General features: G+C 42.5%; 1 protein-coding gene across 1 annotated transcript in view; it reads left to right on the forward strand.

Annotated features, from left to right (window-relative positions):
• The window catches only part of NAV2 (neuron navigator 2), a 494,616-nt gene that overhangs the window by 164,023 nt on the left and 315,288 nt on the right, over positions 1-15,305 (forward strand). The window contains exon 3 of the mRNA XM_007955845.2: positions 7,404-7,456. Coding sequence (XP_007954036.1) covers positions 7,404-7,456 — 53 coding nt within the window. The remainder of the gene's footprint in view (positions 1-7,403; positions 7,457-15,305) is intronic.

A 15,305-nucleotide genomic window follows, 5' to 3' on the forward strand; every position in this document is an offset into this window, starting at 1 on the left:
TTAAATCTTCAGCAAAAACTATCCCCTGGAATCACTTTTTAACTAAATAGCAGGTTAGCTCAAAAAGTAAAGAATTTCACCTTTGGGAACTATTCTTGTTGTCATGTGCTGTCAAATCGGACCCGACTCATAGCGACCCCTCCTTGGGTTTCCGAGGCAGTATCACTACGGAAGTAGATTGCCCCATCTTCCTTCCAATTGAGAACTATAGACTTCTGAAAAATTATCCATATGTGACCAAATGGACAACAGTTAACCCTAAAGCATACAGGGAAGTTTGGGGGCAGAGAGACTAAGTTAATGGCAGTGAAACACCTAGAAAGGAAATAATGAGAATGTGGACACAAACTGGAGAATGTAACCAATGTCGCTGAACGTTTTGTGTAGAAATTATTGAATGGGAACCTGTTTTGCTGTACATACTTTCACCAAAAATATGATAAAAAAATATATTTTTAAAAATCATAAATGGATGCTATAATGTAGAGATGGGAGCACTGGTAGCATAGTGCCTACAGCATTTGACTGCTAACCAGAAGGCTGGCAGTAAATCGACCATCCACTCCTCAGAAAGAAGGTTGGGCAATCTACTTCCGTAGTGATACTTTCTCGGAAACCCAAGGAGGGGTCACTATGAGTTGGCACCGACTCGATGGCAGTGAGTTTGGTTTTTGGTATAATGTAGAGGAGATACAAGTAGCAGGATATTTGCATGATCTCAAAGCATCTCTGCACTGATTGCTTATTAGCTGCCAAGGGGAAAAATAGGAACCACTTGGGAGAGAATCCCGAAACACCTTGACCAGGTGCTAACAATTGCCTCACAGGTGAGGGACAGATGGGTGTTAGAGGCTTCCAGATGTGATACTCTGTTAAGAATAGAGCATCACTTATACTGTATTCCAGTCGGGGATGGAAAAGTTGACACTAATCACAAGGCAACTGAGAGACATGCCCAATTTGTGGAACAGTCTATAAAAAACTGGCCTGTATTCTTAAAAAATATCAGTGTTGCAAAAGACAAAGAAAGACTGAGACACTGTTCCAGAATAAGAGACTAAAGAGACTTGTCAGCTACATGTACCTCATGCTCCTGGACTGAATCCTATACTGGAGAATAACATGTTTCAAAAGACATTTGAGTCAGTTGACAAAATTGGAATATTGAAATTGTATCAGTGTTAATTTTCTTGAATTGATAACTGTGCCGTGAAAGAGATTATCTTTGTTATAGGGGTGAAGGGGCATGACTCATGCAGCCTATCTAAAATGTTTCAGAAAAAGTAAATTATAATATGTGTACAAATAGAGGACAAAAAAAAATGAGGATGGGCAAAAGTTATGTGGGGAGTCTTTTTATTATTCTTGTAACTTTTCTGTAAGTTTGAGTTTATTTCAAAATAAAGGTGAATGAAAGCCCATGAGAGATTTGCAGATAGTGAGGTTGTCCTTTCTAAGTCCTCTGTTTCGAGGCCAGGGAGTAGATGGCACAACATGGTTAAGGACCAGTACTATGAGACCTGCCCCATGCTGGAGTCTGGTGTAATGAGGGTGGAAGGCAGGAAAAGTTTCCTCAAAGAATTTGCCTTAAAGCCAAGACCTCAAATTTAAGTAAGAGTTAGCTAGGTGTAGCAAACAGGGGTACCAAAAAACCAAACTCACTGCCATTGAGTCAGATCCGACTCATAGCAACCCTTCCTTGGGTTTCCGAGGTGGGATCACTATGGAAATGGATTGCCCAGTCTTCCTTCTAAGGAGTGGCTGGTGGGTTTGAACTACCAGCCTACTGGTTAGCAGTCAAATACCTTAGGCACTATGCTACAAGAGCTCTTCAGACAGGGGTGAGGGAGGGCATTTCTAGAGGAGGAAACAGCCTATAGAAAGGCCGGAGGCTAGAAAGTCAGAGGGTCAGCAAAGCAAAATAAGGCAGGACCACAAGGTACATGACAGTGAAATCTGGGCTTTCACCTAAGAACACAGGCCAGTGGTTGCAGAGTTGATTTTCAGGCTGGAGAGTGACATGATCAAATGTGTGACTTCAAAGAAAACCTGAAATGCTTTTCAGATGCATTGTTCCAAAGCATTGTTATCCCAGGCACCCCTGGAGCTGGACCTCTGCTAGATTGAGGGATTGTTTGGGGCCCACACTTTTCTGACCTTGACTTCTGCCTTGTAGGCAGAAAATGGATCATTTACTGCTACATGGCGGTGCCTTTCCTTTGGTGCTGAGAGTTGGGTCTCTGTGTTCAACCTCTTATTAATGTGATTATCTTCTTGAGTTGCGAGCTGCCCCAATTTGACAATTGCCTGGCAGCCCATCATTGTGCCATCTCCGTGAGTTATTGGAAAGATTTACAAGGCCAGGATAAGCAGCATGGAGAGAGAGACAAGTCTTCTTCCTTCTGCTTACATTGCTGTCACTCAGGGTGGGTGCCAGAAGGGGTTGAAGTGGGGGAAAGAGAGAGAAGGGAAGGGAGGAAAGAGGGGAGGGGAGGGAGGGGGAGACAGGGAGAGAAAGAGGAAAAACAAAAGACGATTGGAGAGAAGAGAGAGGAGATTTCCTGTTAGAGGTAAAAAGAGTTGATAGCTTATTTTCTACCTCTGAAAACAATCAGGAAATTCAGACAACACGCAGGGCTGTGCTTTCTTTCCACTGATGACCTGTTACCATGTGTGACTTTGGGTAAGTCATTTACTTTTTGGGTGGTCAGTTTCTTTCTCTTCCTATCATCAGGACTGCCACCTGCCAGGGCTGTGAATAAACAGATGCATGGGCTGTTGAAACGCTCTGAACCCTTCAGAAGAGGTCGTTAGTAAAATAATGAGCTTGATGCCACTCTTTGTATTCAAAAAGTGCATTGATGCTCTCCAATCACTAACTTGTCATCGTGTGTGCAGATAGGTTACCCCATTAGTTGAGCTAAGAATGTCTTGAAGGGTGTGGGATAAATAAATTACCATTGGTATTTAGTGATGCTGATTTTAATCAAAGTTGAGGACTTTGGGGACAAATGCCTTTACTGCTTTGGCTATCTGCTGTTGGGCTCCTGCCAAAAGCCCCCTGCTCTGAGTTAATAAATTTAGCTCTCAAGACCAATTCTTTTCCCTTCTTACCAGCAGCAGAGCTGCTATAATTGTATAAGTATTTATGACAACCATAGAAATTCTTGTGAATCTAAGTAAAAGTATTTAAATTATGTGCAATTGGAAACTTCGAGGCCCTTGGCTTGTTTTGCGTTTTTATTAAGCACTTATTTTGAGTCTGGGCCCAGTCATTTATTTGTCTCTTTTCCTGCATGTGCTCTTTACAGCAATCACAAACATGCTTCACCCCACTGACTTATTCTGAATGTTGTAAAATGGTAGCATTCGGCTTATGGAGGAATTGCCATAGTTGAATTCAGAAGCACCTGGCTGTGGTTTAGGTGACAGACCATGAAAAGAGCTAGTCATTAGAGGAATAATTAGGCCAAATCCTTTGGTTCTGTGTATCCAGATGGCATATAGAGAATCTTTAAAATTTCCCAAATGACTTCTCAAGATCGCAGTTATCCATCCTTCCTGTAATGAGGACTAATGACCTCATGCCGGGCTGGGTATCGATCAGAATCTGGTGACTTATGGCTTTGACTGTCGTGAGTATCTGATTGGAAAACACCTTGAATAGCCTTGATCTCAAAAGCCATGTGTTTATTCTTGGAGATTGACTATCAAAATCCAAGGTCAGAGTTCATGCCTGCCACAATTTCCTACATATGAAAGACTGCCATGTGTCAAGGGTCTGCCTTCCTTTCGTCTTCAGTAGGGAAACCTGAATTTACAAGGGAAAAGATGGATAGCTTTACAAGGGAAAGATGGATAGCTGCCTTAAAATAGGCAGTGAAATTTTTGTTCATTGAAATGTTCAGAACACTCACTCCTTACTACCTACCGTTCAGTAAATATTTATTGAGTGACTGTTGTGTGCCAGGTACTTAGCCTAAGCTCTGAAGGTATAGTAGTTAACAATGCAGACAAAAGTCTGTGTTTTTGTGAAGTTTACACGCTAGTGATATATTCGGGCTTTAATTGTATTTTCTGGTGAACTGAAAAACAAATATCTACGAGTCATCCCATTCATTGAGGATCTTTTTTTTTTTTTTTTTTTATGATATATATATATATATATATATATATATATATATATATATAATTTTTTTCTCAGTTGTGATTTGGGTGAGTTTACAGAGCAAATTCATTTTCCATACATCAGTTCATACACATTTTGTTTTATGACATTGACTGCCATTCCCCACAATGTAACAGCTCTCTTCTCACTTCCTCCTCATAGTGACCTCTTCCCTGTGTCTTTCTCTCCCATGTCCACCCCACCCCCCAGTCATTGAGCATCTTTTATGTGCTTTTTAAGGGCTTTAAGATACCTTTTTGGGGTGTTGGTGATTTAGTAGTAGAATTCTTGCCTTCCATGCAGAAGACCGAGGTTTTGATTCCCAGCCAATGCACCTCCCATGCAGTCACCACCCATCTGCCAGAGCAGGCCTGCGTGTTGTTATGATGCTGAACAGGTTTCAGCAGAACTTCCAGACTAAAATGGGCTAGGAAGACAGGCCTGCTGGTCTGTCCGACAATCAGCAAATGAAAGCCCTGGGGATCATGGTGGTCTGATCCAGTTGTGCACAGGGTCACCATAACTTGAAGGCTGGCTTGGTGGCAGTTAACAAGGACAGCAAGATAACTTTTTAGGGATTGGGGGAGCAGGTGAAAGAGCTTTTGAAAATACTCATCCCAGCATTCTTGTCTTAAGCAGAGTTGAGAACACTTAGTACACCCTCTGAAGGTTGAGTACTTCACAAGTGGGTCATAATCCTGAACAACTATTACTTTGGGCAAGTTCTAAAGAAGTTAGAGATTAGTCTGAACATACACTAACCAGACTGTCTCAAAGTGATTGGATTTTTAAATACACTTTATTGAAATGTAATTTACATACAGTGAGATACACAAAATTAAAGTGACATGGGTCAAAGCTTTTTCTTTTTTTTTTTTTTTTTTGCAGTGTTCCCTCCCCTCCCCGTCAACCAACAAAGAAAGTTTTCTTCTATATATAAACCTTTTCTTGACTTTTTACAATAATGAACTAATACTATATTTGTCCTTCTGTGATTAACTTATTTCACTCAGCATAATGTCCTCCAAGTTTATCCATGTTAGGTGGTATTTTACAGATTCTACATTATTCTTTAGTGTTGCATAGCATTCCATTGGGTGTATGCACCATAGTTTGCTTATCCATTCTTCTGTTGATGGGCATGTAGGATGTTTCCATCTTTTTGCTATTGTAAATAGTGCTGTGATGGACATGAGTGTGCATATATCTGTTCTTGTCCTGGCTCTCATCAAAGTGATTGGATTTTTAAATAGTTTCCTGTTTGCTTTCTTATTTTTCATTTCTCCTAAGATAGAAATGCGATATAAAAAAAAGACTCACTGCCTTTGAGTTGGATCCAACACACAGAAACCCCTCCTTGGGTTTCCAAGGCGGTATCACTACAGAAATAGATTGCCCAATCTTCCTTCCGAGGAGTGGCTGGTGGGTTTGAACCACCAGCCTTCTGGTTAGCAGTCAAAATGCTATAGAGAAAAATAAATCCAATGGAGTTAATGGTGAGCTATGTTCAGGGTGTTCTAAAATGTACAGGCTTGGGACACTCTGATTCTCTTAACCTTTCCCAGGAGGTCTTAATGTATTTTTCCTCCAGGATGTTTTAGGCATCAAATTCATTAAAATCTGATGTGAGATATTTTTTGGAATTCAATTTTGCAAGCTCTTATTGAGCCCTAGGGATGCAAGTGTGAAAAAGAAAACCTACTTGTCCGCAAAGTTCTCACATCATAGTTAGGAGAGACAAGAAAAGAAAGGTAGTAATGATTAAGTGCCAAATAGAGGTTGGTACTGGATGCTGTGAGGAGACCTGAGTGCCTTATCTTTCTGGGGTGGAGAGTTGGAGAGGGAGTTAATAAAGGCTTCACAAAGGAGGCAAATCCTTAGTTCTTTACTATGAGATCCTAGCTTAGTTTCTGGACTTAACTTAGATAAAAATGAAAGAATATGAAGATATCAAAAATTTTAAAACTCTTATATAATTTATAAAGATGATGAGAATATGTATTACAGGGTGAATGATATCTACCAATTATGGGGAGTCCATAGGTAGTGCAGTTACTCAGTTAACAAAAGGTTAGAAGTTTGAGTCTACTCAGAGGCTCCTTGGAAGAAAGGCCTAGTGATCTGCTTCTGAAAAACCAGCTGTGAAAACCCTATGGAGCCCAGTTCTGCTCTGACACACAGGGACTTGACTCTATGAGTCGTTACTATTTATAGAATACATATTGTCTGCTAAGCATTTCATTGGCATCATAGATCTTTCTTAAAGCTCATCCTTTGAAATAGCTAGTGTCAGCTCCATATTATACATTAGGAAACTTTGGCTCAGAGAGGTTGAGTGACATGCCCAAGACCATACAGCCAAGGAGCTGTAGAGCTGAGATTCAAATGTGGGGTGTCTGTCTCCAAAGGCAGCACTTTCAGCATCATCTACGTGGCTTTTCTTATACCATTGCTTTCGCAAACCCATCTTCTGCTTAGATATCTTGGGTTGTGTTTTGCCAAGGATTCCCCCACACTTAGGACAAAATGCATTCATCATGGAAGGCTAGGCCTTTCCCCCCTGCTATTGGCCTTTGCTTTCCAGTTAATTCAATGTAATTTCTTTCATCACTTTTCTACCTAGCTAGGTGCTATTATCGTTTCAAGAATGTGTGTTCCAGATCTAATTTGGACTTACTCTGTGGTGTTGGACAAGCCATTTTAAAGGCTCAACATCTCATTTTTCTCATTTGCTGCCACATTTGGGAATAATATTAGGACAAACAAGAATGATATTAGTTATTTCTGGCTAAAGATGGAGGGAGATGCTATCATTTGTGGCTTTTGTCTCAGGAGCTGAGTTTTATGTGGACTCACCACTCTGAACTATTACATGTTTTATGAGAGGTTGCAGTTGGAGTTACCTTTCTGAGGTCCTAAAGCACAGTCACAGCTGACTCTCTTTCCTAGTCTCCAAAGCTTTCCACGATGCCCCATCACTCCAAGACTGTTGTCAATGCAGTTGTCTCTGTGTTAGATGATGACAACCTTGCTCCAGCTGTCCCTGGAGGACGGCAGCATGATGAGTAAGTCCTGAAGCTTCCTAGATGTGTCTCCGTATTTCACATGCCTGCATTGACTGGACAAACCTCAGTAAGGGCCTTAGGACTTGGGTGGCCTCAAGTGTCCTGAGCATCTCTATTCAAAGTGTCTCTCTGGTGATTATTTATTTTTCTAACTTGTATTTCCTTTTCAGCAAATGAAAAGATTGAAGACATCAATGGCTGTCCAAAGAACAGATCGCAAATGGTAAGTGGTACACAGGGAGTATTTATGTTCTATTAGTAAGCCCTGCCTCTAAATGACATTGACTGTTTTGAAAACATTCACACCAGAAGGGGATTGCATTAATAAACTAACAGACATTTCCAAGTAGCCATGGTCTGCTTCCCTGACATTTGTTGGTGTTTCTTGAAAAATGGCTGTGATTTTTACGTAGATTGTAAGACAGCAAAAATGAAATATGGTTCTTGCTCTTAGGAACAAATTATGCAGAACTGGTACAAACATATACTTGTTTAGGACTTGGACTGTTATGACTCATTCTGCCTCCCCGAAGACCCACAACAATTCCTCTGTGTGTGGTGCTGAGACACAGATGGAGTGATGGTATTTTACCCCTCAGAAACTGGGACATGTAGTGTGATTACCTTTAAAGATTACAATGACATGCAATGAGAACTGTGACAGGAAAAGGTGAAATGTAGTCCCATCCAAACCATTCTCAACAAAACCTTGACAAGTGTTCTTCTTTCTGATGTGATCCATTTAAACTAGGATAGTAAAGCTCTCTTTTTTATTTTTTTTAAATGTAAAATAAAATTGATCTTTTTAAATCTGTTCTTTTCTTGTTGCATGTCCTGCACATAGTCTTTGAATTCAAATTCATGATCATTGTTGAATTCAGAAAACATTGAATTGTGATGCTCTCTGCACTTAGTTTTTCATTCCAAAACATTTTTCAAGTATCTGTATGTACATAAAAAATGTGTATTACCAGTCTTATTAAAACAAAAAACAAAATTAATATCTGTTCAAAATAAGAAGGGGCAACTTGAGGGCTCCTTGTCTTGCTGGACATTAATTTGCTTCCAGAAATCTAAAAAAAGCATAAATTGTCTCTCTAACTCCTCTTTAGTAGGCACAGTTTGATACTTCTCATTCCAGAATACACCAAAGTGATTGACATTCCTTCGGTTTGCTGTTTAATTTTCTGAGGTGTTTATCCCAGTGAATTGGGCACATAGGCAGCCTTTTTAGTAACTTTTTTTCATGCACAAAACCCTTTCTATTATAAAGTAGTAGGAAGGTATGAGTGTGTGTGTGTGTGGGGGGGATGACGGTCATTTTCTAGTTACATTCTGAAATGAGCTTCTCTTTTTAGTTGATTTGTTCCACTGGAGGTTTTGTTTCATTTTGTTTGATCCAGAGACCAACCACTTCTTACCCAGGAAAGTCCCCAGGCAGACCTCTCGTAGCTGCTTTGACTTTTGGAAGAGTTTGGCAGCTGTTTTTACTAGAGCTACTGCAGCTGTCTAGTATATTAATAATTGAGAAAATTTGGATGATAAAGGACTTAATTTTAGTGCAAGCCTTTTATACATGCAATCATATCTTCACCTGAAAGAGACGTGTGGTTTTCCTTTGGGATAGACAGAGATGCGTCTGTCCCAGCCATTATAATGCATATATAAAACCAGTATTTGAAGGTGTTAAACACTTTATTCTCTTTGGTGTATGTTCTGGTTACCTAGTGACGCTCTGACAGGAATCATACCACAAATGGGATGGTCTTAACAAATAGGAGTTTATTCTTACAATTTGGAGGCTTTAAGTCCAAGTTCAAAGTGCCAAGCTCTAGGGACTGGGTGAAAGCCCCTCAACCTTAGGGTCTAGCTCTGCCTCCTGTTCCCAGCCCACTGGAGCTAGAGGCATTTCTTCACTCAGACAGCTGCTGGCTGCTGAGGCTGAGAAGCCCCAAGGTTGACAGATAAAAAGGCACAGTCCCTATGTTACCAAACCACATGGCAGGCTGTTAACTTAAGTCCATTGTAAGTCCCAAGGTCAGCAGAGCATGGCAGGCTGCTAAGCAACAACACAGCTACATGCAGGGTCCAAGCGTACCATTGGCTAGAGACCATTCCCAAAGCTCCTGCTTATATACGGAAAGCTCCTCAGCTGCTTGTGGTAGATTCCCACCATGGAGTTGATTGCCAGTCTCATCATGGGGAATAACTACCACCAGCTGCCCAGCCAAGTTGACACAAAAACATAACCACCACAGTGTATTTGCAGTTTCTACAGCCTTTGTTGGGGGTGTTGCTTGTTATTAGTCTGTTTTAAAGCTTATGAAAAAATATCATCACTTAGATTCTCCTGAGTAAATTTAGTTCTATATGTAAATATGTTATTTATAAACTTATCAAAGCATAAATGCAATTTTGTGGTTTCTCCATAACTCTTTTTGCTAGGGAAGTATTGTTTGTGCATCAACTGTGTTTTTTAAAACACAGAAATATAAAATCCTATAATTGTCTGTGATAATTAGTTCCAGTTTAGGGGTGGGGAGGCAGACATGGTCTTGTGGTAAATTTAGCAGAGAATAGTTCAACACACAGGATGTGAGTCCAGGAAATCATAAGAATCTCCACCACAGTAGTTCTATTCTGTAGGAAATGAGAAAGATGATGATAGGACAACTGAACCATTGTCCTTTTTCCGAAATCACAAAGCAATGATAAATCCAAAAGGCGGAACTCACTGCAGTCAAATAGGAAGTCCTTCTTATAGACATGTATGGATGTTGTTCTAGCTAACAGGACACATGTGTGTCAGTGTGCGTGCATGCACATGTGAGTGTATACAGAGTTAAAGCATTTCTACTCATGGGAAGTGTAATTTTGGGAATATAGCATAGCGATAAACCATCATTTCTAGATTTCTAGAAAGTTAACCTCCCAATCAGGCTTTATTTAGGGTATCTGATGGCAAAGATTAATTGTTGTTGTTTGCCAAATAGTGCCTGTTTGGAGGAGACTGATGGAAAAGGGAGAGCTCTGGTAGCGTAGTGCCTAAGACACTTAACTACTCACCAGAAGGCTGGCGGTTCAAACCCACCAGCCACTTCTCGGAAGTATGGTTGGGCAATCTACTTCTGCAGAGATACTGCCTAGGAAACCCAAGGAGGGGTCGCTATGGGTTGGGTCTGACTCGATGGCACATAACAACAACAAGTGGGAAAGGTATATGGAGGACATCATATTGATCGAAGGAAGATGACTCAACAATGAAATGAGAACTTGGGATCTGTATCTTATTGAGAGGGTGACTCTGACTCCCCTGAAAATAATCAGCATAGAGTTAGTGTACTTATTCTCAAAGAAAAGGAATAAAGGTCTTTAGAGGCCCTTAACACTGGAGCCAAAGAAAGCAAATTTTTTTCAGAGCAGGAGTAGGATGGGTGATATTACAGTTTTCAAGGAACAAATTCATTTTACCAGCTAATCAATAGGTAGGAAGTTGAGCTTTGTGGGAGTCACCATAAGAAGAGGTGCGTATCTTGCTCCTACCTCTTCATTACCTTCCGTCCTCTGATGCTGAAGAGCTGCGTCCCCCACTCCCTGCACTCCAGGCTTTGTTGCAAGTCCCCATCAGAGGATGGGGAAGTGAACACAGACCCTGGTAAAATGCAGACTGGAGAATTCCAGGGACAGTGAAGCATAAATGTTATGGTTATGGCATTGCATGCTTTTAGCCAGTCAATCAGCAAAGGTTCATGGAGTGCTTACTAATGCCAGGCACTGGGTTCAGTCAAGTGAATGTATCAGTGGACAAGATGTGATTCCTGCATGCAAGGAACTCAGATAAGTGGGCATAATACCAGAGAACAAATTAGAGCAATAAAACATTGAGACTCCTACAATAGACATCTTAGCAAGTTATACTCTGGGCCATACCACTCCTCAGGCAAGGGGAGGCTTAAGAATAACTTATGAGGGGTGAGTCTTGAAAGGCAAGAGGGTTTACTAAGGGTGGTGAGGGCAGACAATGGGTGGAAGAAGATTCTAGGCTGAGACAGCCTAGGCTTAAAACTCGTTACTAGAGAGTTCCGTTTACCTCAGGATGACATGGACCCTATGAAGAAAGCTTTCCAAACGTTTGTTCATGATCCTACTGAATTGCCTTGAGCTGAGTCTGGTGAGGCTCTTCTGGCCTTTAAGCAATGTCATCCCTTTGTCCTGTTGAGCCCAGGGATGAGAGTTCATAGAGGAGCCCAGAATGTGACAGACCTCATAGCCATGGAGGCCTTTGCAGATCTGGAACAAGTTTTCTGCATTCTTCATCACTTCCCTGATGCTTCATCTTGGGAGTCACCCCCAGTGAGCTCCAGAGCAAACTTTTGTAAAGAAAATACATGCGGTCATCTATTCCTGTAGATAGAAGATCAACCATGGGATCTGGGAAATGAAAATGCTACCTGGTTGGAAATGGTTGTATTTTTCTTATCAGTACTCGCGTGCATCTGCACAATGCTTTAAAGGTTTACAAATCCTTTCACCCTCATGAGCACATTTGATCCCCCTGACTCTGCTGAAGTTGGTAGAGTGATAGCTTTGTGGGTGAGAATCAGCATAAAGCTTATTCCCAGAAGGTGGAGGTCAGTCGTATCCCTGCTCTCTCACTTCTCCATCATTTCTAACACTATGGCACTCTCTCTCTCTCTTTTATTCTGGTCACCTCAGACTAGGTTAGACCTCTGTCAGAAGACACTATCCTTGAGTTTGCTAATTTGCTGGAACAAGGCACAGAACTCATGGAAGATATACTTATGGCTATAGTAAAAGGATGTAAATCAAGATCATGATAAGGAAAAGATGCATGGATGAGGTGTGAAAAGGTCCATGCAAAGCTGCTGAGTCTTGGAGAGGGCACATCACCTTCCCTTCACCAATCAGGAACCTCTCTGAGCTGGCATGATCTGGATTTTTATTGGCCAATTTTGCATGATAGGCTAAAAAGCATGCTTCCTGAGGTGGTTGATACTGGCCTCCTGAGTGAGTCTTTTCTCGTCTGGCCAGACCCTACTCATCAGCACAGATCCTTCAGTGTGGCCCAGAAGTCCTAGACCAAGATACCCCAATTACTCCAAAGGTTATTTCTCTGGAGCCAAGGACAAAGGCCACCTTCCTTGGGGTAAAACTAGGTCCTTTACCCCACAGCCAGCATTGCACACCCCTCCTTCCAGGGGAGGAAACCAAGGCCCTGGATGGTGGAGTACTTTCCCTTGGGCATGGCAGAGTCAGGACCAGATCTCCCTGCTTCTCCATCAACACCACTTGCTATAACTCAAAGCACACAGCTCTTGGCCCTTGTCAAATGGGACTGTGACCAAAAGACACAGAGAGGCTCAGCAGTGGTGTCCCTTTCCTGGAGTAAGCCTGACCTCAGCTTATTTCTGTGGAACTGCCTGACCCTGCTTCAGTCTGACCTAGAATCCTTTGGGACCAAGTACTTGGAGATGGAGCTTTAGAAACATCCCCACCCTCTCTCCCCCACCAAAGCTGTCCACTTGTCCCTTAAATTAGTTTGTGTGTGTGCGTCAGAGCTAGTTAAAATGTTTCGTCTGTTTGGCATTGCCATGGCAACATAAGGGCACCTTTTAGACTTTCAAGTAGAAACTACACAACAGAGTTATGTAGTTTGGAAGGAAAAGCATTGCTTGGGGCCTAGCCAGTGGGGGCTGGGCGGTCTGCTGCTTTGCTCCTTGAACTCACTGTACTCTGAGATCCTGGGCTAACTTTGGGGCCTGGGAATGGCCAGCCACAGGGGGTGGTTTTCTTTTTCAATGATTATTATTTTAAGCAGCTTGGCTTTCTGTGGTTGATTACAGGAGGTGCAGAGTTAACAGGCCTGCTTGCCCTTTCACAAGAAGCCCCAAGTTTGTTTCCCCTCCGGCTGATCTCAGGCCTGAGATCAGCCGGAGGCCTCCTGGTGCTGCCACTGCCTGCTCCTGGTCTCCCCACGGAGTTCTCTTGCCTTCTTCCCTAGTTTATCTATTCTTAGGGGCAGCTCAGGCTTGGGAAGCAGACAGGCTGGGTTTAGATTCCTTCTCTGCTCTTCCGTGGCCTTGAGCAAATTACTTAACCTTGTGAAGCCTTGATATCCTACTCTGTAAAACCAGTTGCTGACCCGTTGACTCTGACTCATGGCAGCCCCATGTGTATCAGAGTGGAACTGTGCTCCGTAGGATTTTTAGTAGCTAATTTTTCAGATAACAACAACAACAATTGTTCAGAAATAGATTGTCAGACCTTTCTTCCAGCATGCCTCTTCTTGAACCATCAACTTGTTGGTTAGCAGCCAGGGACTCCTATAAAGAAGGATTGATAATTGTAAAAATGAACCGACCTTTTTACCAATTCTGACCCCAACTGTCCCTCCCACAGCACTTTCTACTTCTCTGCTGGGTTTGATAATTCATTGCAGATTCACAGACAGTGCTCGCAATGGGGTTTATTAGGGAAGTGACAGGTTACAATTAAGGACCAGAAACCACTCAGGGGATACAGTTCTTCAGTCAGACCTCTCAATGGTACCTACCAGCCAGCTTCTCTCCTCGGCCTCTGCCCTGCTTAGCTCCGCCAGTAAGTGCCTAGAGGTACCTCACTCCACCATGAAGCCTCAGCCTGAAGGCACTCAGCTCTAGCTGGTGGGTCAGCAAACCTACTCCATCAGGTGCCTGGAGGCACCCCACTCTGCCAGCAAGCCTCTTGCCCAAGGGCACTCAGCTTTCTCCCTCTGTGGGTCTGGAATCCCTTGACACTGTCTCATGCTGTCTCTTGGTTCTGCTGCTGCTGCTGCTTCCCTCCTACTAATTCTCTGCCATCACTTCTCACTATCTCTGGCCATCTCTCGGTGTTACAGCTCTGTCTCCCAGGTCAAGGAAGTTCCTAATACAGGGAACCCGGATCCAAAGGATGCACTCCATTCCCATCTCCCTTCCTTGGTGGTAGTCTGCTCCCCCCTTTCTGCCTCTGGGATAGCTCGTTTTAAGCCTAGTAGATGGCAGAACTGACAAATTCCCACATTAAGGTTCCATATAACTTATTTGCATATTCCCACCCCCACAAGGGTGCTATGCCCCTGTTTGCATTATTAGCAAGCTGTCCAATCCCCTTGGTGGGCCACAAGCACCTCACATTTAAATAGCCATACCCAGTCATTTCTTCACTTCCTACCCATGGAAGCAGCAGACAAGAAATCAGATAGCATATTGCATCAGGCTAGTCTGCTGCAAAAGACCTCTTTAGAAGTGTTAAAGAGCAAAGATGTCACTTTGAGGACCAAGGTACGCCTGAACAAGCCATGGTATTTTCAGTCACCACTTATGCACGGGAAAGCTGGTCAATGAATAAGAAAGGCTTAAGAGATCTTGATGCATTTGAATTGTAGTGTTGGAAAAGAATATTGAATATACCATGGACTACCAGAAGAATAAACGTATCTGTTTTGGATGAAGTACAGCCAGAACAATCCTCAGAAGTGAGGATGGTAAGACTTCGCCTCTCATGCTTTGGTCATGTTGTCAGGAGGGACCATTCCCTGGAGAAGGATATCATCCTTGGTAAATCATCGTCAATGAGACGGACTGACACAGTACCTGCTACGGTGGGCTAAGCATAGCAAGGATTGTGAGGCCGGCAAAGGACTGGGCCATGCTTTATTTTGTATATAGGGTTGCTAGGAGTCAGAACTAACTTGACAGCACCTAATGACACCAAGTCATTTGGTGGGAGTTACAAACACCGTGGCTAGAAGGACCGTAGTAAGTAATCCACTTGCTGGCAGTAATGCATACTTCATGAAGTTGTGAGGACTGATGAGGCAGTGTAGGAGCCCCTGGGTAGCACAAATGGTTACTGCACTTGGCTACTGACCAGAAAGTTGGAGATTTGCATCTCTCCAAAGGCACCTCGGAAGAAAGACCTGGCAATCTACCACCAAAAACTGATTCCTTGAAAAACCCTTTAGAGTACAGTTGTATTGTGACATACTTGGGGTTGCCATGAATCAGAATTTACTTGACAGCAACTGTTTT

The sequence above is a fragment of the Orycteropus afer genome, unplaced genomic scaffold (assembly GCF_000298275.1).
Source record: "Orycteropus afer afer isolate SDZICR_OR568_19922 unplaced genomic scaffold, OryAfe1.0 scaffold00014, whole genome shotgun sequence".
NCBI lineage: Eukaryota > Metazoa > Chordata > Mammalia > Tubulidentata > Orycteropodidae > Orycteropus > Orycteropus afer.